The sequence below is a fragment of the Astatotilapia calliptera genome, chromosome 16 (genome assembly GCF_964374335.1).
Source record: "Astatotilapia calliptera chromosome 16, fAstCal68.1, whole genome shotgun sequence".
Taxonomy (NCBI): Eukaryota; Metazoa; Chordata; class Actinopteri; order Cichliformes; family Cichlidae; genus Astatotilapia; species Astatotilapia calliptera.
In genome coordinates this window covers 9,314,627-9,341,218 of record NC_137437.1, presented here as the reverse complement: position 1 = coordinate 9,341,218, position 26,592 = coordinate 9,314,627, and the positions used below count along the sequence as shown (strand labels likewise).

The following is a 26,592-nucleotide window of genomic DNA, read 5'->3' as shown; positions in this document are numbered from 1 at the left end:
ATGATTCTCAGCTCAAGATAATCCTTATTTTTCTTGGCCTTGGTGCAGTCTATTTTAGCTCCCTTCGCATGCCATTCAAGATCACCTTCTTCTGATTGGCTGCCCTTCTTAAATAGGTTTGGACATAATGTTGGTGGAGCTTTTGTGCTCCACAAGAGATATGTACCAATACAGGATCCATGTAATACAGATTAATATTACCGAATTTAAGAGAAATGCAACAAGCACACATTTAAGGACTTTTTGTCTGCCATCGTGTGTGTTTTCTGACTCGCGACTGTCATTTTATGAATTTATCACATATTCATAATTTTTTTTAGTCAAATGATGAAAGACCCCTTGCAAATATAAAAAAGGTTTTATGGCCCACAGTTGGCTTTCACATGTACTGAGATGTGTATGTAAATGTATGAATATTTTTGGTGCAGAACGTCCAGTTTTGGATATATCAGACATAGAAACATTGACACTACCAACACTACAGTTCTGACGAGGGTGACGCCATCAGCGTTTACATCCTGTCACGAGCAGACGCAGGCATCCTTATGCACGGTGATATGGTGGATTACATTTTATTTTGGGGTGAACTCTCTCTTTAAGTTACGGTCACATTCCTCTTCTATTTAAAATTTTACTTAGAAAAAAAAAAAAGTCTTTATTGGTCACGGTGTGGGTCGCACAAATATAGTACTAATTTTTAACAGGTACCAAAACAGTAAATTCATGTTAGAATATGTTTGCTGGTCAGATTTGAGGGGAGAATAAACATTTGTTAAACAAAAGCATAATGGAACTGATGTCCTACATCTGCCCCCCACCCCCATAATGCCCACGTAAACCATCAGCCAACAAGAAATCATAATACTGAATGCCATATCAAAGCAGTAAGATTTTTGGTTTTATTCTTTACGTACAACTGCTTTAAAAAAACGGTTATAAAAAGCTTTACAAAATGTTTAAAAATGTGTTATTCATGTCTAACAAATTTGCAAAATGTGAATTTTACAGGCAATTTTAAAAAGGGCTTTTCTTTTATTTAAAACAGTGCCACACAGAGTTTTGATCATTTGTATCTCTTTATATGGTTGTTAGTCTTCAACTTGTTATCCATATCTTTGCAGTCATTTACTGTCTTTTTACACATCTATGTGACTGTTTTGAAGCTCTTTGCAGATTTTAAAGTTGGAATTTGCCAAAACAGAAGGCTGTGACCTGTGCTCATGAGGCCCATTCAGTAATCCATTGATAACTGGATCTAATGATATTCAGGAAAACAAGTTTCTGCTGCTTTCTACTCACACTGCTGTCTGAACAAAGCACAGATATCCACGTTTCATTTTCTTAGGAGCTCAGTGGAAGGCAGGTCATGGCTACAGATGTATTCAAAATGTCCAAGTCCAAATGGCTTTCGTATCATTCAAATGTTGTCCATCCCATCACCATGGTAACATGGCCAACATCCAGGATTGATAAAAACTGTAACCATGAAGAGGAGCTGTGTAGCCAACACAGCCACCGCAGGGGGAAAAAGTAAAAAATAAAAGTACATGGCTGCACGCAATTTTAAGCTCCTCCCTCTTAACTGAGTGCTTTAGGTGTACACACACACATACACACGAACACACGTACACACGAACACACACACACACACACACACACACACACACACACACACACACACACACACACACACACACACACTAATTGATGTTTGTGCAAAGGAAGTAAATGACAAAACTGACTTCAAACAGTGGCAGATGAAGAGATGAACTACATTCAGCTACAACAGCCTGTAATAGTGCAATATCTACACACACACGGTCACACGCACACAAAGTCGGAAGATCTCAGTGGCGACTCTGAATTCTCCTGTGCAGCATCTGGTTCCATCTCTGGACAGAAGGAAAGACAGAAAAGTGAAAGATGATCAGCCCCATCTTTGGAGACAATAAGCAACTAAAAATACAATCCCTAATAAAGATCCTTGGTTGCTGCTCTTCACCATTGGATTGATCACTATCGCTGTCAATGTTACTTTTCTAGAGAGGGTACTACAATCAATGTATTAGTCACTGATCGCAAAGTGTGACAGCATTGTAATCATTTATGCTCAAGCCTATGGCGACTAACTTGCTGCAATCTTCCCCTAAATGATACACGTTCAAAGAAAACAAAAAAGGTAGTAAAAACAGAAAACAAAGCAAAACATGAATCTTTGTTTTTAAAAGGTTTCAGCAGAGCTGTTCAGTTTTTCCAACTGTTGAAATCTCCCTCTAAGTCTCTGGGGAATCCCGATGCTCCTGCTCTGGTACATTTCAAACATTAACAACACTACAGTGCGCTGAGCAGTTTCGGTGCATGCTGCCATGTGCAATGACAATGATGGGCGCGTGTTTCACCACAGTCACAATGCCAAATCTTCAGAGTGTGAGAAAACAAGAGCTGCAAGCCTGTTCCAAAGAAAACTGATGATTTATTTTAAATTGCTGACTCAGTTTTGCCTGAGTAGTAATTTGCTCATAGTTGGCAGAAGATGGGGGAAAAAAAAGAAAAGAGTTGAGAGCAAAGGGTCTGAAACCAGTCAGCACTAGAGACTTTCTATTTTAACCCAAAACCAAAATCAGGTATATTTAACTACGCACCTTGACCTTCCTGCCAATTCTATCCTTCCACTTCTGAGCAATGGACCTGTCAATCAGGAGCAACCTGCAAAGACAAAATTTTAACAATGTTTGGCATAGTTTAACAGCTAGCAAAAGAAGAAACTAAAATATGACTTTTTTGAAAAAAAAGGAAAAAAGTAACATTTGGCTGTGATCAGTAATTTATCACAATAGCACCCTGCAGAGCAAAGGGACAATCGGAAGCTGTCTCAGAAAGTCTGACAGCATACTGGTTCTACGAGTGAGATTTTTCTCTAGATAAAGCACGGGCCCAGTCTCAACAAGTTCTGGACTTCTATCTTACCAACTTCTTCTTGTCAATAACTATATTATCAGTTATATCTTCCACTGCCCATACTTTGAGGTTTCACCGTCCTCGTAGCCCATAATGATGTAATCTTCTCCAGGAGTCAGCTTAGGACACAGGCAGGAGGATGAGTAGTAGAGTGTCAGCGTCATCTTGGGAATGTTGACCAGAGAAGACTTGATCACCTCCTTCACGTCCACCACAGCAGTGGGCTCCAGACCGCGATTCCTCACGTCCTTGACCCTTGCTCTGATCACTGCAGAACAAAGGCACCAGCATGGAAACTGAATATGAGATATTCAGAAATTCCTCTTACCAATACGCACCAACCCATAAAAACACACCCTTTTGTTATGTTTTTTTAAATTCCTGGTTTAAGTGTGAATCATTATTTAATTTTTCTTGGCCTGGTACCAGACCTTATTAAACACATGCATACCACATTTTACTCGTGAAAACTTTACTGGACAGCACAGCGTGGGTAAGGAAGCTAATGGCATTGAGCAATTTGTCCAAGTCAGCAAGCAAGAAACTCAAACACTGACTAATGAAGCCTGTCTGCCTGAAAAAAAAAAAATTAAACTCCGGGGAACCTGAGTTATGGAAGGTAGTTTGACTTTGGATATCAATGCTAATGCTGAGCTATCGTTTTTCTGCCTAATGTTGGCTAATGTGGCGCCAGTGTCCGGCAGCCTTGCCTCTGTCAGTGCGCCCCAGGGTGGCTGTGGCTACAATGTACCATCACCAGTGTGTGAATGTGTGTGTGAATGGGTGGATGACTGGATATGTAAAGCGCTTTGGGGTACTTCGGGACTAGTAAAGCTCTATATAAATACAGGCCATTTACAGGCCATTTTACCAATGTTAGCTACTGTAATACTAGCATCAAAGCAACTGCAACCCATCTTACATTGGAATATAGCTACACTGTACAAATCTGGCTAAGTTATAGCTAGCTAGCTAACTGTATCATTTTTGCTAACATTATCACTAGCAAAATGCAAGTGGAGACAGTCATATAATGGTACAAATCAAAAGATATAAAACTGATATTTGCACTTTCTAAACAAATAACCAGCTCAGGGCAGTTAGACAGCTAGCTATGACTTGGGTAAGTTGACCTAAATGTTACAAAACTATTAAAGATACATTTAATATTATATATCAGGGGCTAACATGACCAGGACTCCAACTGGCATGTAGTATGCAACATATGTGGTGTTTGCATGTTGATGATATACAAGTTCCCAACTTTTCTGTTGTGCATTTTATTTTATTTAAAAAAAAAAAAGACTTGACATGCTCACATTAGAAAATCTCAAGCGCTGACACATGAGGCTAATAGAGAGACAGTCAAGAAACGGATCTTCCAAAAAGCCCTGTGGCCTATTTTTCACAATTAAAACGTGTTTATTAGACTTACTGATTACAAACCCGTCACTTCAAAAGTAAAATAAAAAATGTATATATTAATCATCCAGCAGCACCAGCCCAGAGCACGGAATTTGCTAAACTGTCATCCTAACAAAAACAAACCTATGCAGAAGTCTCAGGGTTAACATACCAAAGAATGCAACTAACGCAGAAAAACAGACATCACTGTAAAGCAAAAAAAAAAAAAAAAAAAAAAAGAAGAAGAAAAAGAAAAAGAAAAAGAAAAAGGCCACTAAACGAGGAAATGGAAGCTACACAGATGGATGAGAAGTAAGCAGAACCAGCACGGCAGGTTGGATTCCAGTGTAATATCAGAATCAGTGTTAATTAGCAAAGGGAGAATGCAAGCAGTAAGATTTATAAAGACCACCTTGTGCACTCTGGCATGCTACCAGGTTTACTAAACTTCTCTGTTTCAATTATATCGGACGGTTTTGAAAGTGGGCTCTTGTTTAATGATTGCTTGGAAAAAAATAAAAATCTAAAAGCTTTCCCAAATGGATTTTGTGGCCAAAAGCATTAGTGAGGACCACATGGAAATCTCTGCTGGATTTGCCAAATCAAGCCTGCGTGCTGTATTCATCAGGAAAAGCCTTTCTGGCCTCAAGCATTTTTGTCTCCAATTTATTTCTAGTTGGAGCACAGAATTGTTTTACTTTTATATTCAGGGAGAAAATATCTGTGTACGAGGTTGTTAAAAACCTTCTTGCGGTTAAGGTATAAAGCAAGTCAAGTACTGATTTTACAGACTTGTGAAAAGGAACAATGGGATTACTCAGATCACATTACTTTAAAGACACTGGTTCATTATTAGTGTCACCAATAGCATCTGAGCATCAAATATGATACAAGATTAGCCACCTGATGAAAGCTAAACAACAAATGACACTCTCTCTCCATAATATAGGCTTTTCCAGGTACTAAACATGAAAAACAAGATCCCAAAATCATTTCAGAGCATCCGATCTGACTTGTATCTCAGTAAAATTATACACACATATATATGAAAATGTGACCTCAAATAAATTATGCATTTACATTAAGTGTAAAAAAGAAAAGAAAAATAATACTTTAAACAAAAACTTCAGATGACTCACCATAGTTGTAGTTGTTCTTCTCATAGGTTCTCATATTCATTCTGACTGACTTACATCTGCATCTATCTATGGACACACAAATTACAACTTTTCAAATAAGCACTGACAAAGGAAAGTTTCTTCCAAGCTCCATCTTAAAAATCCACATTTCCCAGTTAAATTTGCAATGCCACATTTGAGTGAGCCAAGAAAGATCATCGTTGCAAGTTTAAATCCACTCAAGATTGTTGCTTGTCTGAGGGCATCTATGAATTTGGTTGTTCTTAAAACATGGACTGATATGACACATTCAAATTTGTTTACTTTCGTGGCCATTTGGACAGCACCCAGCATAGCTGTTGCCTCATGTTACCAATTTTTATACTTCCAATTGGCCAAATGTGGTCTGACTGTAACTATTAAGCTACACTCAGGGCCAAATATAAATATTATCAATACCACTGGTGCAGAATGATGTAAACTACACCAAAGGTCGGACAATATCTAATCTATCTGTGCTGGCCAAAGTTCTTGAAGCTCTTGTGTGTGAGCAGTTAAAGGAGTTTTTACACACCAATGCCATTTTATCTGAATATCAATCAGGCTTTAGGAAGAATCACAGTACTATCACAGCTGCAATTAGAGTGGTAAATGATATTACTATTGCACTTGATAAAAAACAACACTGTGCATCCCTTTTTATTGATTTGTCAAAAGCATTTGACACTGTTGATCACTGTATTTTAAAACTTAGACTCTTCCAGTCAGGACTCTCTGAGAGAGCAGTGGCATGGTTCTCAAACTACCTCAGTAACAGGACTCAGTGCATTAAATCTGACGGTCTATGTTCTGACTTTGTTACAGTGCACAATGGTGTGCCACAGGGTTCTGTATTAGGTCCCCTTCTATTTATCATTTACATAAACAATCTTAGTCTACATGTGCCAGATGCAAACTTGCACTTCTATGCTGATGATACAGTTATTTACAGCTGTGGTTCAACTCTTGTCCAAGCCATTGACTCCTTGCAGAAAGCCTTTTCTGCTGTCCAGCACTCATTACTTCAGCTTAAACTTGTTCTCAACGCAGACAAAACAAAGCTCATGTTGTTTTCTAAATCAAGGAGACGAGCCCAAACAATCCCATCAGTAACCACTCTTGAAGGTAATAAAATAGAGTTGGTTCACACCTATAAATATCTGGGAATCTTAATTGATGACTCGCTTACCTTCAAACCACATGTAGAGAATCTTGTAAAAAACCTGAAGTTAAAATTGAGATTTTATTTTCAAAATAAGTTGTGTTTCTCTTTTAATACAAAGAAGCGGCTTGTTGCTGCAACATTCTTGCCTGTGCTGGATTATGGTGATATTCTACACTCAACAAAAATATAAACGCAACACCTTTGTTACTGCTCCCATTCCCCATGGGATGGATGTAGAGACCTAAAATTCATTCCAGATACACAATATAACCATCCCTCCCAAACAGTGGTCACAAATCAGTCCAAATGTGTGGTAGTGGGCACATCTGCTATATTGAGATAATCCATCCCACCTCACAGGTGTGCCACATCAGGATGCTGATCTGACATCATGAGTAGTGCACAGGTGTACCTCAGACTGCCCACAACAAAAGGCCACCCTGGAATGTGCAGTTTTGTCTCACAGCAAAATGCCACAGATGCCACAAGCAATGAGGGAGCGTGCAACTGGCATGCTGACAGCAGGAATGTCAACCAGATCTGTCGCCCGTGCATTGAATGTTGATTTCTCAACCATAAGCCGTCTCCACAGGCATTTCAGAGAATATGGCAGCACATCCAACCGGCCTCACAACCGCAGACCTCGTGTAACCACACCAGCCCAGGACCTCCACATCCAGCAGGTTCACCTCCAAGATCGTCTGAGACCAGCCACCCAGACAGCTGCTGGAACAATTGGTTTGCACAACCAAACAATTTCTGCAAAAACTGTCAGAAACCGTCTCAGGGACGCTCAACTGCATACCCGTCGTCCTCATCGGGGTCTTGACCTGACTCCAGCTCGTCGCCGTAACAGACTTGTGTGGGCAAATGCTCACATTCGATGGCGTCTGGCACGTTGGAGAGGTGTGCGCTTCACAGATGAATCATGGTTCACATTGTTAAGGGCAGATGGCAGCTGAGAATGTCCCAGTTCTTGCATGGCCAGCATACTCACCGGACATGTCACCCATTGAGCATGTTCGGGATGTGCTTGACCGGCGTATACGACAGCGTGTACCAGTTCCCACGAATATCCAACAACCTCGCACAGCCATTGAAGTGGAGTGGACCAACATTCCACAGGCCACAATTGACTATCTGATAGACTCCATGCGACGATGTGTTGCACTGCATGAGGCAAATGGTGGTCACACCAGATACTGACCGGTTCTGGGTCCCCAGACCCCCAATAGCGCAAAAAACTGCACATTCCAGGGTGGCCTTTTGTTGTGGGCAGTCTGAGGTACACCTGTGCACTACTCATGATGTCAGATCAGCATCCTGATGTGGCACACCTGTGAGGTGGGATGGATTATCTCAATATGGCAGATGTGCCCACTACCACACATTTGGACTGATTTGTGACCACTGTTTGGGAGGGATGGTTATATTGTGTATCTGGAATGAATTTTAGGTCTCTACGTCCATCCCATGGGGAATGGGAGCAGTAACAAAGGTGTTGCGTTTATATTTTTGTTGAGTGTATACAGTATATGAATGCTTCTGCTCAATGTCTTCGAATGGTTGATTCTGTGTATCATGCTTCTCTGAGGTTCATCACTAACTGTACCAGACTCACCACTGTGAGTTATACTCTCAGGTAGGATGGCCTGCTTTGGTAAGTCGGAGGAACTCTCATTTATACAGTTTTATATATAAGGCGATACTTGGGTTGCTGCCTTCTTATCTATGTTCCCTGCTTGTAATGAAACATGCTGGTCGGTATTCTCTTCATCCGCATGGCTACTTGTTGCTTTCTGTTCCATTTGCCCGAACTGAACTTGGTAAAAGAGCTTTTGTCCATTTAGCGCCCTTGGCCTGGAACAAACTGCAGAAGGAATGGAAAATGACTGAATTCATTTCATTAAGTGCTTTTAAGTCTAAACTACGAATCCTTGAGGCCAAGTCCATAACATGTAACTGTTTCAATTAGATTGATTGTCATTTTAACTGACTTTTTTATTTTTATTTGAATTTTATTGAATTTTATTTTTTATTTTATTTGTATTCTTTCACTTATTGTTGTATGTGTGTTGTTGCTGCCTGTGTTTGAGTAATTTCTGTAATTCTGAGACACCTGCTGCTGCCTATCTTGGCCAGGTCTCCCTTGAAAAAGAGGTTTTTAATCTCAATGGGATCTTCCTGGTTAAATAAAGGTTAATAAATAAATAAATAACATTAGACAGAAGTTACCTCCATCTGGTCCTCTGCAGTGAAAGTCCATTGACAAGTCTGGACTGGATTCTGTCAGGGGAATCAAACCCAGGAAAGACACACTTTTTAGTAAAGTATTTTAACAGGTTCATAGTTAATTCATACCAGTGGTTTTCAAACTTTTGGGGTGGGACACAGAGATCTAGATCCCATTGTGCTGACCTTTTACCCATGTTGAACTAATTTTAAAATTGGTGTGTCAGATTTTCCAGCTTCTGAGGTGCGGCAGAAAACGTTTGACAACTACTGACATCGGGTAGTCTAGTGGTCAGAAAAAAAATGCAGTCGTTTCCACACACACACACACACACACACACACACACACACACACACACACACACACACACACACACACACACACACACACACACACACACACCAATTCATCACCGTTTGGTGTAATCTGGTTGTGAGGCCTCAAGGTCAGTTTTATTTTCTACTTTAGCCAACTTGAGGTTTTGAAACTTGATGTGATGAACGAGGGGTGGATCAGACAGAAATCGAGGGTGACAGCTGAACTCTTTAACACAAGCAGTCATTGACTAATGATCATATCCTGGATAATGCTGGATGTAATACTGACATGATGAATGAAATTTTTTTTTTATAACATTTAGTAAAGATTTTATTCAATAATGACCCAGAATGAGACTGTGAGCCCCAAAACCCAAGTGTTTACAGATATAAGGGTCATTTTCACAGATTTCATAAGACTAGATGTTTTGGGTTTTTTTTGCAACCCTCAGGTGTTGCCCACTACTGACCATCCTGTAGGCTTAAGGCTTTGCTTTTTAGGCCCTGGAAGATATTTTACATACAGACCATGTTAAGAAAATGGAAATGTTAAGGTTTAGCCTTACCTGGGTTACACCTGGCTGGGTCCTGGTGGTATGGATCTATGGATCAGAAAGATGGCAGTCAGAAATGAAAGAAACTTGTTCTTTTGGTTCGTGATTAAAAATGGTGGTCTTATCAGAATACAACTCAAACAGGTGGATCATTGAGCAGTGTCAGTAATGCACAAACTGCACAGAACAGTCATTATGACTTTGATATTCACTACTTCACCCCCAAGCAGAGAGGTTTCTTTCTGTTAAAAAGGGAGTTTTTCCTTTTGTGTGTGTGTTTTAGAAGCATCATAATTTTGTTAATGTTGCTTCAGAACCAACAGGGGAAGTTTACTTTCAAAAGCTTTTGAGAAAGCACTGAAAGACAGTTTGGATTTTAATGAACCTTTTCACAAAAGTATATTTTTATGAAACTGAAAAAAAAAAATAGAAATTGTAAAAACAATGACAATAACAACAACTATTATTATGACGATGACAACTTTATACCTAAACCTAAGTCATCATTACCCCATTGGTTGTCACATGACATGAACTGCAGTTTGAATGTCCATCTCAGTCCGCTTCCTACACCGACTTTGTTGCACATTATCGTCTCTCATCGACTTTCTAAAGCTGTTGTGGGAGCAGATTTTGGTCTTTTTTGCCTAGTTGCAAAGCTATGACATCACCACAATGTGATTAGTCAGTTGCAATAAAAGTTCCAAGAGCAACATTATTTATAGTGTATGAATACCAACAGCATTGCATATATCCTCAAGCCTTAACCTTTTAACCAAGGCACCGTCGACTAAAGTGAATAGGCCTCAGTTTGTTTTGCTTACCCTTTGAGTCAGACATCTGTTACATGTGTAAAGCGAAATTTCCTCCCTTTACACAGAAAGAAGCCAGTAGAGGTTGCTTCAAGTAGGGGGTTTTGTAGTGATATTCAACTGGAAGAAGAGGCTGGAAATTTGCGTCCCACCTGACCAGAAAAATATTTTCAACAAGAAGCTTGTGATCACTGTTACCATTGTGATCTGGACCTGGGCAAAATGGATGGTTAGACTGTCCTGGAGGTTGTGGGAAAAGGTCCAGAAGGAGGGAAAATTAACTTTGGAGATATGTGGGACTTTGGATTTCTTTATTATTATCATTTTTTTATTTATAAATGCTGCCTCCTGCAAGGTACATACGGGCAGCACCCTTCTATAAACCAAACTGAACATTTTCATCCATCTATCTCATCAGAAAGAGCAACTGTGGAAAACGTCAATGTTTCAGAAACTTCCAAAGTTGCTCTGTAAAAACAGGCTTTAGCCTTGGCATCTGTATCGATAAGCCAGGTTCTTAATACAGACCTGAGATGCTACAATAACTTTCTATCTGCAGGGTTTCTGCACCCCCCCCCCCCCCCCCAACAAACAAACAAACAAAAAAAACCCAACAAGGTTATTTGGCCAGTCATTTTTTTTTCTCCTTTTCCCCCTGATATTGTAAAAACTAGATCATTATGGCAGATTAGCACATTAGCCTGTGGTGTGGCATTTAACTGCTCTGGAGGAGGTGAACTTAAAGAGATCAGACTTAAAAACTGCCTGAATACCTTAGCCAGATTGGCCAGACAACTGCCAATACAGAGATATGTATTGCAGTTACCAATTTTTTACAGTTTACAGTTCTGCACAGAAAGTATGCCACCCTGGCGGCTGCTGTGCTACATCTATATAAGTCTACAGGGAGTGCAGAATTATTAGGCAAGTTGTATTTTTGAGGAATAATTTTATTATTGAACAACAACCATGTTCTCAATGAACCCAAAAAACTCATTAATATCAAAGCTGAATGTTTTTGGAAGTAGTTTTTAGTTTGTTTTTAGTTTTAGCTATTTTAGGGGGATATCTGTGTTTGCAGGTGACTATTACTGTGCATAATTATTAGGCAACTTAACAAAAAACAAATATACCTGTATACCCATTTCAATTATTTATTTTTACCAGTGAAACCAATATAACATCTCCACATTCACAAATATACATATCTGACATGCAAAAACAAAACAAAAACAAATCAGTGACCAATATAGCCACCTTTCTTTGCAAGGACACTCAAAAGCCTGCCATCCATGGATTCTGTCAGTGTTTTGATCTGTTCACCATCAACATTGCGTGCAGCAGCAACCACAGCCTCCCAGACACTGTTCAGAGAGGTGTACTGTTTTCCCTCCTTGTAAATCTCAACCCGAAAAGGCCCCACAAGCTCATCTTTGATGATACCAGCCCAAACCAGTACTCCACCTCCACCTTGCTGGCGTCTGAGTCGGACTGGAGCTCTCTGCCCTTTACCAATCCAGCCACGGGCCCATCCATCTGGCCCATCAAGACTCACTCTCATTTCATCAGTCCATAAAACCTTAGAAAAACCAGTCTTGAGATATTTCTTGGCCCAGTCTTGACGTTTCAGCTTGTGTGTCTTGTTCAGTGGTGGTCGTCTTTCAGCCTGTCTTACCTTGGCCATGTGTCTGAGTATTGCACACCTTGTGCTTTTGGGCACTCCAGTGATGTTGCAGCTCTGAAATATGGCCAAACTGGTGGCAAGTGGCATCTTGGCAGCTGCACGCTTGACTTTTCTCAGTTCATGGGCAGTTATTTTGCGCCTTGGTTTTTCCACACGCTTCTTGCGACCCTGTTGACTATTTTGAATGAAACGCTTGATTGTTCGATGATCACGCTTCAGAAGCTTTGCAATTTTGAGACTGCTGCATCCCTCTGCAAGATATCTCACTATTTTTGACTTTTCTGAGCCTGTCAAGTCCTTCTTTTGACCCATTTTGCCAAAGGAAAGGACGTTGCCTAATAATTATGCACACCTGATATAGGGTGTTGATGTCATTAGACCACACCCCTTCTCATTACAGCGATGCACATCACCTAATATGCTTAATTGGTAGTAGGCTTTCAAGCCTATACAGCTTGGAGTAAGACAACATGCATGTAGACGACGCCATCAACATGGCTCTACACTTCATCCTGCAGCATCTGGACTCCCCAGGAACCTACGCCAGGATCCTGTTTGTGGACTTCAGCTCTGCCTTCAACACCATCCTTCCAGACCATCTCCGAGACAAGCTTTCCCAGATGAATGTGCCTGATCCCATCTGCCGGTGGATCACTGACTTCCTGACGGACAGGAAGCAGCATGTGAGGCTGGGAAAGAATGTCTCGGACTCCCGGACCATCAGCACCGGCTCCCCTCAGGGCTGTGTTCTTTCTCCTCTGCTCTTCTCCCTGTACACCAACTGCTGCACCTCCACCCACCAGTCTGTCAAGCTAATCAAGTTTGCAGATGACACCACCGTTATTGGACTCATCTCTGACGGGGATGAGTCTGCCTACAGGAGGGAGGTTGAACGTCTGGTGTCCTGGTGCAGCCACAACAACCTGGTGCTGAATGCCCAGAAGACAGTGGAGATTATTGTGGACTTCAGGAAGCACACAGCCCCACTCCCCCCCATCATCCTGACTGACACCCCCATCACCTCTGTGGACTCATTCCGCTTCCTGGGTACCACCATCACCCAGGACCTGAAGTGGGAGCCCACCATCACCTCCGTCATCAAGAAAGCCCAGCAGAGGATGTACTTCCTGAGGCAGCTGAAGAAATTCAACCTGCCAACACGGACGATGATGCAATTCTACACCGCAATCATCGAGTCCATCCTCACCTCCTCCATCACCGTGTGGTACGCTGGAGCCACTGTCAGGGACAAACAGAGACTGCAGCGTGTTGTGCGCTCTGCTGAGAAGGTGATTGGCTGCAGACTCCCATCTCTGCAGGACCTGTACACCTCCAGGACACTGCGGCGTGCAGCCCGGATCTCAGCTGACCCTTCCCACCCTGGACACAGTCTGTTTGACCTGCTCCCCTCAGGCAGGAGGCTCCGGTCCATTCGCACCAGAACCTCTCGCCACAAGAACAGTTTCTTCCCCTCTGCTGTTGGACACATGAACAATAACCACATGACTGTCCCCGCCACTCACACATGACCCTACGCTGTGTCACTGCATCATTTCATGTCTGGCACTGATCACCACCTGCACTCATGTATATATCCTTCTACGTAGCACTCTTCATTCTTATTCTCATGTATATATCTAATGTATATCTCATGCACATATCTTTCTTTCTACATAGCACTTTAATTCTTATTGTTTGCACTGAAGCACCGCAGCAAATTCCTAATGTTGTAAACCTCAACATCTGGCAATAAACCCATTCTGATTCTGATTCTATATCTCATGTATATCTCATGCACATATCTTTCCACGTAGCACTTTTAATTCTTATCCCTACTTTTATTTTTTTCCATGTCTATTTAAGTGATATTTATGACAGCATGTTTGCACTGAAGCACCGCAGCAATTTCCTAATGTTGTAAACCTGCTCAACATTTGGCAATAAACCCCATTCTGATTCTGATTCTGATGAAGAGGATGATGTGGACAAAATACTCATTTGCCTAATAATTCTGCACTCCCTGTATATGAACCACCTTTTTAAGCTCACATCACAGAATCTCAATCAGATTCAGGTCAAGACATTGACTAGGCCACTCCATAATCTTAGTTTTGTGTTTCTTAAGCCATTCAGAGGTGGACCTTCTGCTCCTTTAGGATGTTTTGGTAGACGGCATTGTTTTATTTACCACAACAAGTCTACCAAGTCCTGAGGCAGCAAAACAGCCTCAGACCATCACACCATGACCACCAAATTTTACTGTTGGTATGTTGTTCTTTTTCTGAAATGCTCTGTTACTTTTTTACGCCAGATGTAATGGGACAGACACCTTCCAAAAAGTTAAACTTTTGTCTCGTCAGTCCACAGAGGAATTTCTCAAGATGTTTTCTGGCATAGCTGAGACAAGCTCCTTTGCTCAGCAGTGGCTTTCGTCTTGGAACTCTCCCACACAGGCAATTTTTGCCCAGTCTCTATCTTATGGTGGAATCATGAACGCTGACATTTACTGAGACAAGTGAGGCCTGCAGGTCTTTGGATGCTGTTCTGGGGTCTTCTGTGACCTATTGGATGAGTTGCTGCTGCTGCACACTTTTTCACATTAATAATAAACACCTTAATTTAGAAACTGCATTTTGTGCTTTCTTATGTCATCATTGTCTAATATCTAAATGTGTTTGATGATCTGAAACATTTAAGTGTGACAAACATACAAAAAAAATCTGGAAGGGGGCAAATACCTTTCCACACCACTTTATGTGCAGCTCTACCGAAAAATCAATAGAGGATAGGGAAAAGAGCTATGTGGGGTGGCATCCAATCACGGGAAAAGCATAATACACTGATAATGACCTGGGAATTAGCTTTATGGTACAAGTCTCTGTTCTCCTGCATACATGTACCTCTAGGCGTGCAAAGGTAACTGGGGTTGTGAGCTGGTGTTTCAATACACTGAAAAACTGCAGCTGCTTCTAGTTGTAGACATACTTCTGTAAAGCAACATGCAGACCAGAGTCCCACAGAAAATCACTGGAATGACTTAAATGATTCACCCCGACAGAACCTCAGCAAACCAACAAATTACACCAAGGGAAAATCCCAAAGCCCCGCTGAGCCAAGCCAAGCTGGGGCAGAACAGAGATATGTGGGTGTATCGTTATGGAGGTCAAGGGGATTGAGATGAAGGTTTTTTCTGGACCTGCTGGTCCTGGATCTGTTTGAAGGAGCAGAGGACAGTGAGGGTTTTATTGAGTGTAAAATGAGTGGGCCTCCTGTATCAAGGAGCTCTTTGAGAAAGTCTGTGGGAGTGAAGTTGGACAGGGAATGACTCATGTTATCTGAGAGGGAGCAGAAACAAACTGCTGAGAGTAGTATAGCATGATAGAAAACACTGATATATACTAAAAATTGCAGTGAGCGATCCTCGTCGGAGTTAGCCTCCATGTTGAGACTCTCGGGAGGAAAAAAAGAAAGAGTGCAGTTCATACCATTTAAGATGTCACTGGTTTTACTATGCAAGAACTGGAGTACGAGTCATTTTCATGTTGTCATAATTCACTCTTAAAGATATCATACATGGTATTATTTATGTGGATCACCTTTGCTATGGTTATTGCCAATGTATATATATTGTACTATTGTAAACCTACAATAACATGGAGAAACCCCAACAATCAGATGAACCCCTTATGAATAAACACTTTGGTGACAGTAGAAGACAAAACTCCCTTTTATCAGGAAGAAACCTCCAGCAGAACCAGCCACATCTGCTGGTCATGGAACATAGCTGCTCTTTATGGCACTTATGTCACTAATCTGCAGAGTCATTTTGTTACTTAATTACACATTCAAAATCAAAAGTTGTGTTGAAATTGACAGAATTCCTAAAAATATCCTGAAACTATGTTAAATAATGAAAACCCAATGTTTTAAATTAAACTCAAATGCTACAAATCTGTGAGACTGAAAAACGCTTGTGTTTAATAGCAATGAAGGGCCATCACGTGAACAAGCTCCCTCTTTGTCTTCACAAAGAAAAATATTTGCTCTTTTTGATTCAGAAAAATCTCAATAGTGAAGCAATATCTGTATTCTGAGGAGACACTCAGAATATCTTTGGTGAAAAGGCTAACCTTCCAATGCAGATAGTCCTTTCATTACTACAGACACTATGAAAGACGGACATAGCTTTCAGGTCTGAAAAATAGAAACCAATGCAAAGCAATTTAAATCTGTCTTCTTTTCTACAAGGGTCGGTGTTTTAGAAATCTGCAGGAAAATTGGCATCAGCCCTGACCTGTATGAACACTTTTCTGAGTTTATGGTTTGAGTCTCTCATTCTGAGTGATATGGAATAAAACGTCATGTCCACTTTGTAATTTTGGTCATTCTAAGTGTTGGAAAGGCAGGATTATCAAAGTCACCCCTTTCTTATCACATCTGGTCTCAAAATACTAAAAAGGCAATGGCAGAAGCAATCAGGGGCTCATGTTACTGTAGCTACATCCATCTTTCACAGTCTTTGGTCATGCTGACAGACACTGGTATGTGGTATTAGTAAGAGGTTAGAGCCTGCTACATTTTACTTCAGTGGTCAAATACATGAATTAAACAGTGTCTGGCTTCAAATAATCATCTTATGAACTTTTTATTCACAAGCTGATGTTCACTGTCCAAAAAGCTTAATAAAGATTACATTTTAAATTTGAATCAATCATTTGGTCATGCTCACTCACACCTTCATTCAGGACCTCTAAAAAGGAGCTGATTTTAAAGTTTTTTTTATAATGTTGTTTATGATGTTTTTAATGTTTCTGCACGTCAGCCAGAGTCACTGAACAGCTTCCTGTTACCATCCTTTTACTGTCTCTTGCACTTTTAAATGAAGGACATCCTTCAAGTACCAGCATGAACATTAGCATTGGAAATAGGTCTTATTAGTTATAAAAATGGTGATTACTTGCTTAATATTTTTCCCCCCTCTTTGGATTTTGTGCTTTTTTTAAAAGATTTTTTAATAATCTTTGTCAACGTCAACATCATTTTTGTGATGGTGAAACAAAAACAAACAAAAAACAAAAATACAAAACAAAACAGAAACATAAGAACAATTTCCAGAATTAGGCTGTCTCGGGTCAAAATTGGCAGCCACACATATAACAGCAATAATACAAACGAATGAGTGTACCTGGTCCGTCTGCCTTGACGATGGCCTCAGGAGAGATGCAGACTCCACGGTCATAGAGTGGCAGCTCGCTGCAGGCCAGGTTGTCGGGCCAGCTGTGGTTGTAACGCTTCATCACCGGCTCACAGCCGAGCTTCGCCCGCTCGCACACTGCCTTACAGGGCTTGATTGGCTCATGCTGGAAGTCAATAGTACAGATTGGCGCGTACATGGCACATAGGAAAAAGAGCAAATCCGGACTGCAACCAGTACCTTGAAGAAGAAGGGAAACATAGGTTATATGTGCAATTTCATTAGAGAGCATAAATGATGAGCAGCTGAAATGACAAAATAGAAATCAGTGGGGTGGCAGCTATTGAATTTAGTCCACCCGCCCTGGAGTCACTCCCCCGCCCACACCAGGTGTATCATGTACACCTGGTGTGAACTCTTATGCCATTGTACTGTTTTAAGTAGAACTTGAGATTTTTCCAGGTAAAATAAGGTAAAATAAGGTCAGTGTAGTTTCCCACTCTCACTCTGTGTATATGAGTTCCGTGTACATCCAACACCCTCCCTCCATAAACTCAATACTTTTGAGCATCCAAGCAATCAAGCGGTATAAAGACATTTTTCCATGGATTCGTATATAAAGGCAGAATCGGTGGAAAGATGTCTTTTTGCAATAAAAATAGCTGCAAATAGCTCTAAATACAGATGTTTTGCTAGAGGCAGCTGTAGTCACAATATTTATGGATTACAGCCCACATGTAAATATGCAATGTTACTCAAGAAAGTTACACAATATCTTATATGGTTAAAATAAATAAATAATGAGGACAAATTGGAGCACTTAGGAAAATATGTTGTGAACACCTGCAAGCATTTAAAAAACAGACATTTTTAGCAAATGGTGTCCATCCTGGAAATATCTTTTTTATTTTCTTTTTAAATCCATGTGGTAGCAACACAAGTCATTGGTGATGCTGACTGGAAGCTCCTGTGACTCCTACTCTGGAGAAAGACGAGGGCATCCAAAAGTTCGCTGCTCCATTTCAAACAGACCCATTAATAAAGTGACCTTCCACACTTTTCACTAATAGTGAGTCAGTTAGTACAATAACTCGTACTACTAGCTAGCATGACGGAGTTTCTATACAGCTGGGTGGGTGCTATGATGTTACTGATAATGAACTTTATTTTATTCATAAGGTTAGTTAGTAGAGTTGCCAACTGTCCTGTAAAAAACGGAATCGTCCCGTATTCAGAGAAAATATTATGAGTTTCATATTGAGCTGAAAAGGAACACAGTTTGTCCCGGACTTCAGCTAGAATAGAAAAAGACATAGCTGGAGTTATTCAATTCAATTTTATTTATATAGCGCCAAATCACAACAAAAGTCGCCTCAAGGCGCTTCATAGATACAGAGAAAAACCCAACATTCATATGACCCCCTATGAGCAAGCACTTTGGCAACAGTGGGAAGGAAAAACTCCCTTTTAACAGGAAGAAACCTCCGGCAGAACCAGGCTCAGGGAGGGGCGGGGCCATCTGCTGCGACCGGTTGGGGTGAGAGAAGGAAGACAGGATAAAGACATACTGTGGAAGAGAGACAGAGGTTAATAACAGATATGATTCAATGCAGAGAGGTCTGTTAATACATAGTGAGTGAGAAAGATGACTGGAAAGGAAACACTCAATGCATCATGGGAATCCCCCGGCAGCCTATGTGTATTGCACCCTGAATCCTCCCAAACTAAGGGAGGATTCAGGGTCACCTGATCCAGCCCTAACTATATGCTTTAGCAAAAAGGAAAGTTTTAAGCCTAATCTTGAAAGTAGAGATAGTGTCTGTCTCCTGAATCCAAACTGGCAGCTGGTTCCACAGAAGAGGGGCCTGAAAACTGAAGGCTCTCCCTCGCATTCTACTTTTAAATACTCTAGGAACAACAAGTAGGCCTGCAGAGCGAGAGCGAAGTGCTCTAATAGGGTGATATGGTACTACAAGGTCATTAAGATTATTCTGCGTCTTTACGTTGTACAGCTGCCTCTTCTTCTCTCATTCTCTCCCCCTCCCTCTCCTTTTGCTGCTTCAATCATGAAACTGATCAATGATCAGCTGATCGGCTCTCTTGTTTGTTTATCGCCCACTTTGCGCCAGAAAGAGGAAACCAGCGGATGTCGCGTTAAACAACAGCAGCACGTTTAAGCTTGATCAGCTGTTGTTAGAATTTATTTCATATTAATTTCTAGTATCAGCTGATGTTTGCTGGAGCCACAGCTGTAAAGCTGCTGGTCATGATGTCGGTTTGGATATGTGGTGAGAGGGAAACATAAAGATGAAACCAGGAGATGTCCTTACTGAATCATCAGAGCTGAACAGGTGATGGAGAAACAGGTTTACCTTTTAGGTGACATGAATGAGTTGAAGGGACGTTATGAACTGTTTCTGAGAGACAAATAACACCAGGATCCTTTTCTAAGTAGCTGACAGCTGGTAACTGTGCAGGGGCGGGTCTAGCAAAGTTTTGCCAGGGGGGCATGTAGGGCATTAACAGGGAGAGGGGGGCACAAAGAAATACTTTTATTTCTTATTGTCATTTAAAATTTCTAGCTTTTATTAAATAATTATCTGAATCTTTCAACCAAAGTTTTTATCTGACGTAAAATGTATAGAAATCATACATATACCAACAAGATTGTACATCACTGTCACAACAGCGTTTGTTTTCATTCAAAGGCTTTATGACTTTTCCTATAATACCTGGTGGGCCGGTCTCTAGTTAAAATGCCCGGGCCGATTTTTGTCCCAGTCCAGCCCTGGGCACGATCGGTTGGGGTGAGAAAAGGAAGACAGAGAGGTTGTCACCAAGTGCTCATCCACTGGGAATTCTTCACCTTTTAAATGGTATTTCAGAATTAGCCCATATGGAAAAGATATATATAAATCTTATAAAGTTTGTATCTGTCTTGTGTGAAACTTGTATGAAAAGCATATAAGAGTGAAAACAGATATAAGATCCCTTGAAAAATTATATAATGAAACTTGTATGTTTTGGATACTTACTAAAACAATATATGAAGGTAATGAGAAAGTGGCCACTTTCATGAGTAATCACTTATAAGTTTTTACTATTTCTTTTCCATATGGGACATTACATGCTATGACCAAGAAGCTTTCATATCCACACTTGTTGTAGAAATATTTAAGGACGGTTGTTCAGTCTCAGCTCACTTAATTTGAGCCCTCTAGATAGACTCATGTCTTCTTCATGTCAGTGAAGACATGGTGCATTCAGGGACCCCTGGCTGAACAAACACTGGACTTTTACCATCTGCCATCCTGCTGCATGTTTCAAACAGGATGAGACCAGAAAGAGTTTAGCACTGGGTAGAGGATGGATCAGTGCTTTTATTGCAGAGTGGGTCTGAGGTTTGGCTGTACCACTTCACAGTGAAGTCACAGAAATAGCTTGAACTTGTGACCTCAAACTGCTTCCTGGTTGTTGGCCCAGAGCTCTTTCATTAGGACATTTTTCTGGTTAAAGCAGAGTCCTTTTTAACCACTTTTTAAAATCTTCATTCCGCCCACCTCAGCCAAGCTCAAAGTTCAGCCAGCACCTAAATGTATTTATTGAAGACAGACATGGATAAATTATGAACTAATATGGCAGGAAATGAGACTGCAGAAACCTCAAATAGTGAAGATTACTGATGAATGTGACCACATATGCAGTTATCAATGCTTGTCTCACATGGAAATGTGAAACGGTTGCTTATTACAAGTTAAACGACTGGGAGAAATGATCCGATTAGAGAAAAAATAAGAATGAACACCTATACATATTTCAAATTTAAATCTACCTTAGCAAAGAATACAAAATATGGTTGTAGAAATGAATTTAAGTCAAACTGCTGGTTTGAAGTAAGAAAAAGGTTGGCTTTTACAACAAGGACGTTATTATACAGCCCTACTTTAAAGTATCTTATTCACCATTTTAAGTTAGCAAATTTTAGTATGCTAACACACCAATTGTGTGTGTGTGTGTGTGTGTGTGTGTGTGTGTGTGTGTGTGTGTGTGTGTGTGTGTGTGTGTGTATATATATATATATACATACATACACATACACAATTTATCATAAAACAAAAAGTCTTGAGCCAGCGCATATTTCTGTATATTTTGAAAGATTTTCTTTGCACATTGGCTACCTTTTTCTCTTCCACCACTGCTCTATCCTCTTTCCACCTCATGTCTCATTACCTACACAGTGGTTGGGGCTCTAACACATGAAAATGTGCATGAACGGGTTTATTTATTCTGATGTTGTCACAGTTATTTCAATGGATTCTCACGTGATGACAGTGTATTCGCCAAGTGTGCAAGGATCCAACAGGCTAACAGCAACTAACAGCAGCAAGAAAGCAGCGTTTACTAACAGAAAAGGTCAGGAAATCCTCAACCACTCACACGAGTTGTCTGTCCCACAGCCGCTACCTTAGCTTCAATTAAGCACTTGAAACAGAATTCAATTGACTGCAATATACTGACATCTAGTGGTGACATTTTACACACAGTATCTCTTAAATAAATAATAAAAGAAATCCAGCCTGACACAGAACCTGAGAGCTGCATCTGGCCCTTCCACTGATCCATCTAATTCAGGGGTCCCCAATCCCAGTCCACGAGGGCCGGTGTCCCTGCAGGCTTTAGATCTCACCCTGGGTCAACACACCTGAATCACATGATTAGTTCATTACCAGGCCTCTGGAGAACTTCAAGACATGTTGAGAAGGTAATTTATCCATTTAAATCAGCTGTGATGGATCAAGGACACATCTAAAACCTGCAGGGACACCGGCCCTCGTGGACTGGGATTGGGGACCTCTGATCTACTGTTTGGCTCTTTGAGGCATCATCATAACCGGTCTCAGTAGAAGGGTGGCTGTCAAGAACCCATCCTTAAGGAAAGGGAACAGGGCAAAAAAAACCCCAAACTGAGGCACGGAAAATTACCCAAGGCCTGGACTGGAAATCAGTGGCAACAGGTATAGTAGAGTAATGAAGACTCTTTGAAGCAAAACATTTTAATTATGGAGTTAATATGTAAGGAGTAGGTCAGGAGAGAGGTACCCTCTGAAAGTTTGGAATTTATGGTTCAAACTGCTGTTAGTATGGATGGAGGAGATCAGCCAAAGTAACCAAACCAAACCTAACTGTGGCAGCCTGCCCAAACCTTTAATCAGAACTCATATTTAGTTTAGTTAGTTTATTTTTAACCAGACAGTGATGGCATGTGTAGAGAACGTGCAGGATTGAAAAGCAATGTTACTTGCCAAATCCTACAGAGAGATAGTAATATTTGATATCCGCAGATATGCTCCGAGGCAGTTCCTGTTACAGTTTACTTAATAAATGTAAATTTTATGCATTTTGACTGAGGCGATTCTACTTCCACTGTCCTCTATAATGACCTATTCCACTTGAGTGGAAGGAGAAAAGACTATCTAAATCTAATTTGCCTAATTGTATTGGTCTGATGGATTAGAAACTTTTACTTAACTGAATTACCACATACATCAAATGGTAGTGAAAATAAAATCATAATGAGGGGAAAAAAGTTAAAGCTATTTTTTTAAGGAGCTAACTAGCCTTGATTAGCAGCTACAGTAAAACTGTAACATTTCATGTGGTTGAACTACTTTTAAATCATATAATGCAAAACCGATGTAAAGTCACCTGCAATAAAAATAACGTTTGTTAACCTGACTTGCTAGAATATATATGAGTGAAATAAGTAGTGAGACGTGGCAATTTCAAAAGACAAAGAATCAAGAATAACTTTTTCTTTAATATGCGAAAGGAACCAATCCTATTTACTTCCACTGTGGGGCTAACTTATCAGGCAAACAGTCTCCCTGATGGGAGACTTTTAGATTTGGAGTTGAACGGTTATTATGTGTGGCTAAATTATTCCAGTTATCACTATTATTATCATTAGTAGTAGTAGCAGCAGTAGTAGTAGTAGCCTTAAAGGCATGCAAGCTAGTAGGGCGCGTTTTTACGTGAACTTAAGCACTGCACCGACATTCAAGTGTAAAATGAATAAGGATTATTTTGTACTTTGAGCCGCACAAAGCTACTCTCATGGAGTCTGGAAATAATAACAAAGGAGCATATCAGTCCCCTTCAATGGAAGAATACCTCCTATTATATCTAAGTAAAATTAACAGGCCCCTTTATCTTAAAAAAAACAAACAAAAAACAATCCCATAATCCTACAGTTTTTACAGTTTTGCTCAGGATTTATAGCTCAACAAGCCACGCTTAAAATGAAGAGAAGGTGGTCATTTAAAATAAATGAATAATAACTTCTGTGCCATTTTCCAAGGTTCTCATTATTTCTAGTTCTGAAAAAAGATTTCTGCTCAGAAAACGCAGCACTTTCAAAACTATGTGTAAATGAGTGTTATCGGTACAGACGGCCATACTTCTAATATTTAGAAACATGAGGTCAGAGGTCTAAAGACTAAAATTTGCCAATTGGATGCAATAGGTGACCAGCTGATGTCTGCTGGCATTAAGGTCAGCTTACCTGCTAAGTGTGCAGACTCCACGGCCTGCCAAAGCTAAAACTTTTGAAAAGTGAAAGCCTCCCGGCAGGGTTAAGCATGGTCAGAACTTGCTGTCAATTACTCCACTGATTATGTTCCTGATTGATTTTTTATTTTTGCCTACAATTTACTACCAGACAACTAACATGGCCATCAAAAGTTCCCACAGTCTAAAGTGACATGTTCACAAGTCTTGTTTCTTCCTACAAAGCAAATGGACCGACATTTTGTTCACAGTGTTACAAAACAGAAAATGGAAAGAGCCGAATTGTTTTTGCACTATTTGAATGAGTGTGGTTGTGTTGTTTTGTTTGTGCTCCTTGGTCATTCGGTTATATGCCCTGAATATGGAAGAAAGACAGAAAAAGGATTAATTTAGCCGACTGATTAGTTAAAACCACGAGTGTTTGACAGCTTTACTAGAAAAATGACTTTTGCCTCAGGTGTATTGTTGGTTGAATAAAAATATTTAGACTACCATCTTATTCAAAACTGCAAATAATACATAATTACAAAGATGTTTCCATCAGAAATGCCAGATACATGTACACAAGTTTGAACACTAACGCACTGGTTTAAAAATCAGTCTTTTGTACTACAAGCTTCTCAACCAGTTAAAAATGATGCCAAACGGGCTCATTTTCAAACTTTATTATACCGCAGGTATTTTCCCCAGAAAATGGAAACAGATTTTTGTCAAGAATTTTTTAGGAAATACCAGGAATTCAATTTCCAGTATTCAAACCAACTCATGCTATGATTCTTCACGGTCAACTGGCTGGCTAATTAGAAAAAAATGGAATGTCATTCCTTGCGGCGAAACAATTGAAATTCCTGTTTTTCCTGGACAACGTCCACAGCTCGGAGATCATTTCAGAATCTTGAACGCTCTTGTAACCAAATTCATGTGAACCCAAGAGGCTGAAAATGCTCAGGTTCCTCCTCCTGTAGCCAGCTATAATTCTGATGTGTGCTGTCTTGGATTAGTGCTACAGTCAGACCAGAAAGTGGGTTGTCACTGACCAACTGTTCAAAATATGGTTGCTCCATTACAGAGTACTGCTACAGCAGCCAAAAAAGAAAGGCAGAAAAAGGTTTCCATAATCTCTAAGTGAAGCGATGGTTTCAGTGATCAGACCAGATCCAGCCCTGCTCCACCACAAAACGTCCTGACATTTTTCCTGCAGATCTGCTGGAAATACTTGGCAGTAGTTAGTATTTTATTAGTTTATATTTGATTAGCATTTATTACTAGTCAACATCTGGGGGTGAGAGATCTAAGTCTGAGGGTCAGGTGGTCAACAGCTGATATAAAAATATTACTGAATCCCAATTACATGCATATTTAAGAAGAAAGAAGGTAAATAAAGCAAAGTAAAGTATTTGACACTGATTATACCTACCCACTGCTGTGCATATAATAATAATAATAATAATAATAATAATAATAATAATAATAATAATCATTATTATTATTATAAAGACATCAATTTAGTTCATGATAACACTCACTAATCAGTATTTTGAGATGTGATCATCTGTTATTGCACAGAAGAAAAACAATATTTATGGTTTCCATAAGTACATTGGAAGGTTGGAAATTTGAATATATCTGATTGGGGGCATATGTCCCCTCAAATATATATGATGATTACGGCCCTGGAAAAAAAACACTTGGTAATTTTAGAGAAGTGACCTATTCAAGTGTCTGTTCTTCACTCCACTTTCTGTATGTACATTAAAGCCTCCTTACTTTAATTTCATCATTTCTGAGTTATGTGCCAAATAACATTACAGAGATGTTATGAGTGGTCAGGTGTTTATGTTAATGTCAAGGCAACGTGCAGATGATAAAAAGGTCATCCCAGGCTGTTTCAGCCTTTGCCCGACTTGTTAACTAATCTGTGTGCCCTAAAATAGCGCTTTAACTGCTTATTAGCGACTTCAAAAATCAAAAATCGTGAACAGTAAGTTAAAAATAAAGTTGTGGGGAAAACGTTTACATGTTTTCATGAGAACCTGAAAAATCACTGTGCGATTGCTTCTACGGTCAGTTAATTACACACCAGGTTCTTCAATGACTCAATTAACTGCCCAATTAAAAAAAAGTTTATTAGGGCACTGAGGGGCAGTAACTCACCCAGCAGCCCCTCAAACTGCTCGATGGCCAGCACCGCGTTGTCCTGCGTGCTGTGGTGGAGATGGTTCGGCATCTTGGTCATGTTCCAGGGCATGGACCGGCACAGCGGGATCCGCACAGTCTCGCAGGACGCCGCCCGGACCGCAGCCGGCCACAGCGCGCAGGACACGGCCAGCAGAGACACGGCGAGCCCCAGAGAGAGCATGTCGGTCGGTTCACAGAGGGTACGGGGGCACAGTGAAGTGAGGGCAGCGCAGGTCCGTGCTCCGGTGAAGACTCGCTCATTCACTTCGAGTTAAATCCCAAATTAGACGCGATTTTCCTGCTGATTGGTGCTTTTCTGCTGCTGCCGTCCGGTCCGCAGACAGCGGGAGGGAGGAGCTGCTTTCTTAT

The 26,592-nt window shown here is 40.5% G+C and overlaps 1 protein-coding gene across 1 annotated transcript; it reads right to left on the bottom strand.

The window, feature by feature from the left end:
- Positions 1 to 876: 876 nt before the first annotated feature.
- On the bottom strand, positions 877 to 26,592 carry frzb (frizzled related protein). Its single transcript, XM_026145187.2, has 8 exons — positions 26,200 to 26,592; positions 17,470 to 17,718; positions 9,801 to 9,836; positions 8,920 to 8,970; positions 5,502 to 5,567; positions 3,022 to 3,226; positions 2,643 to 2,706; positions 877 to 1,892 (listed from the first exon to the last, which is right to left on the bottom strand). The coding sequence occupies exons 1-8, from the start codon at positions 26,402 to 26,404 to the stop codon at positions 1,848 to 1,850; spliced, it is 921 nt and encodes a 306-aa protein (XP_026000972.2). The 5' UTR covers positions 26,405 to 26,592; the 3' UTR covers positions 877 to 1,847.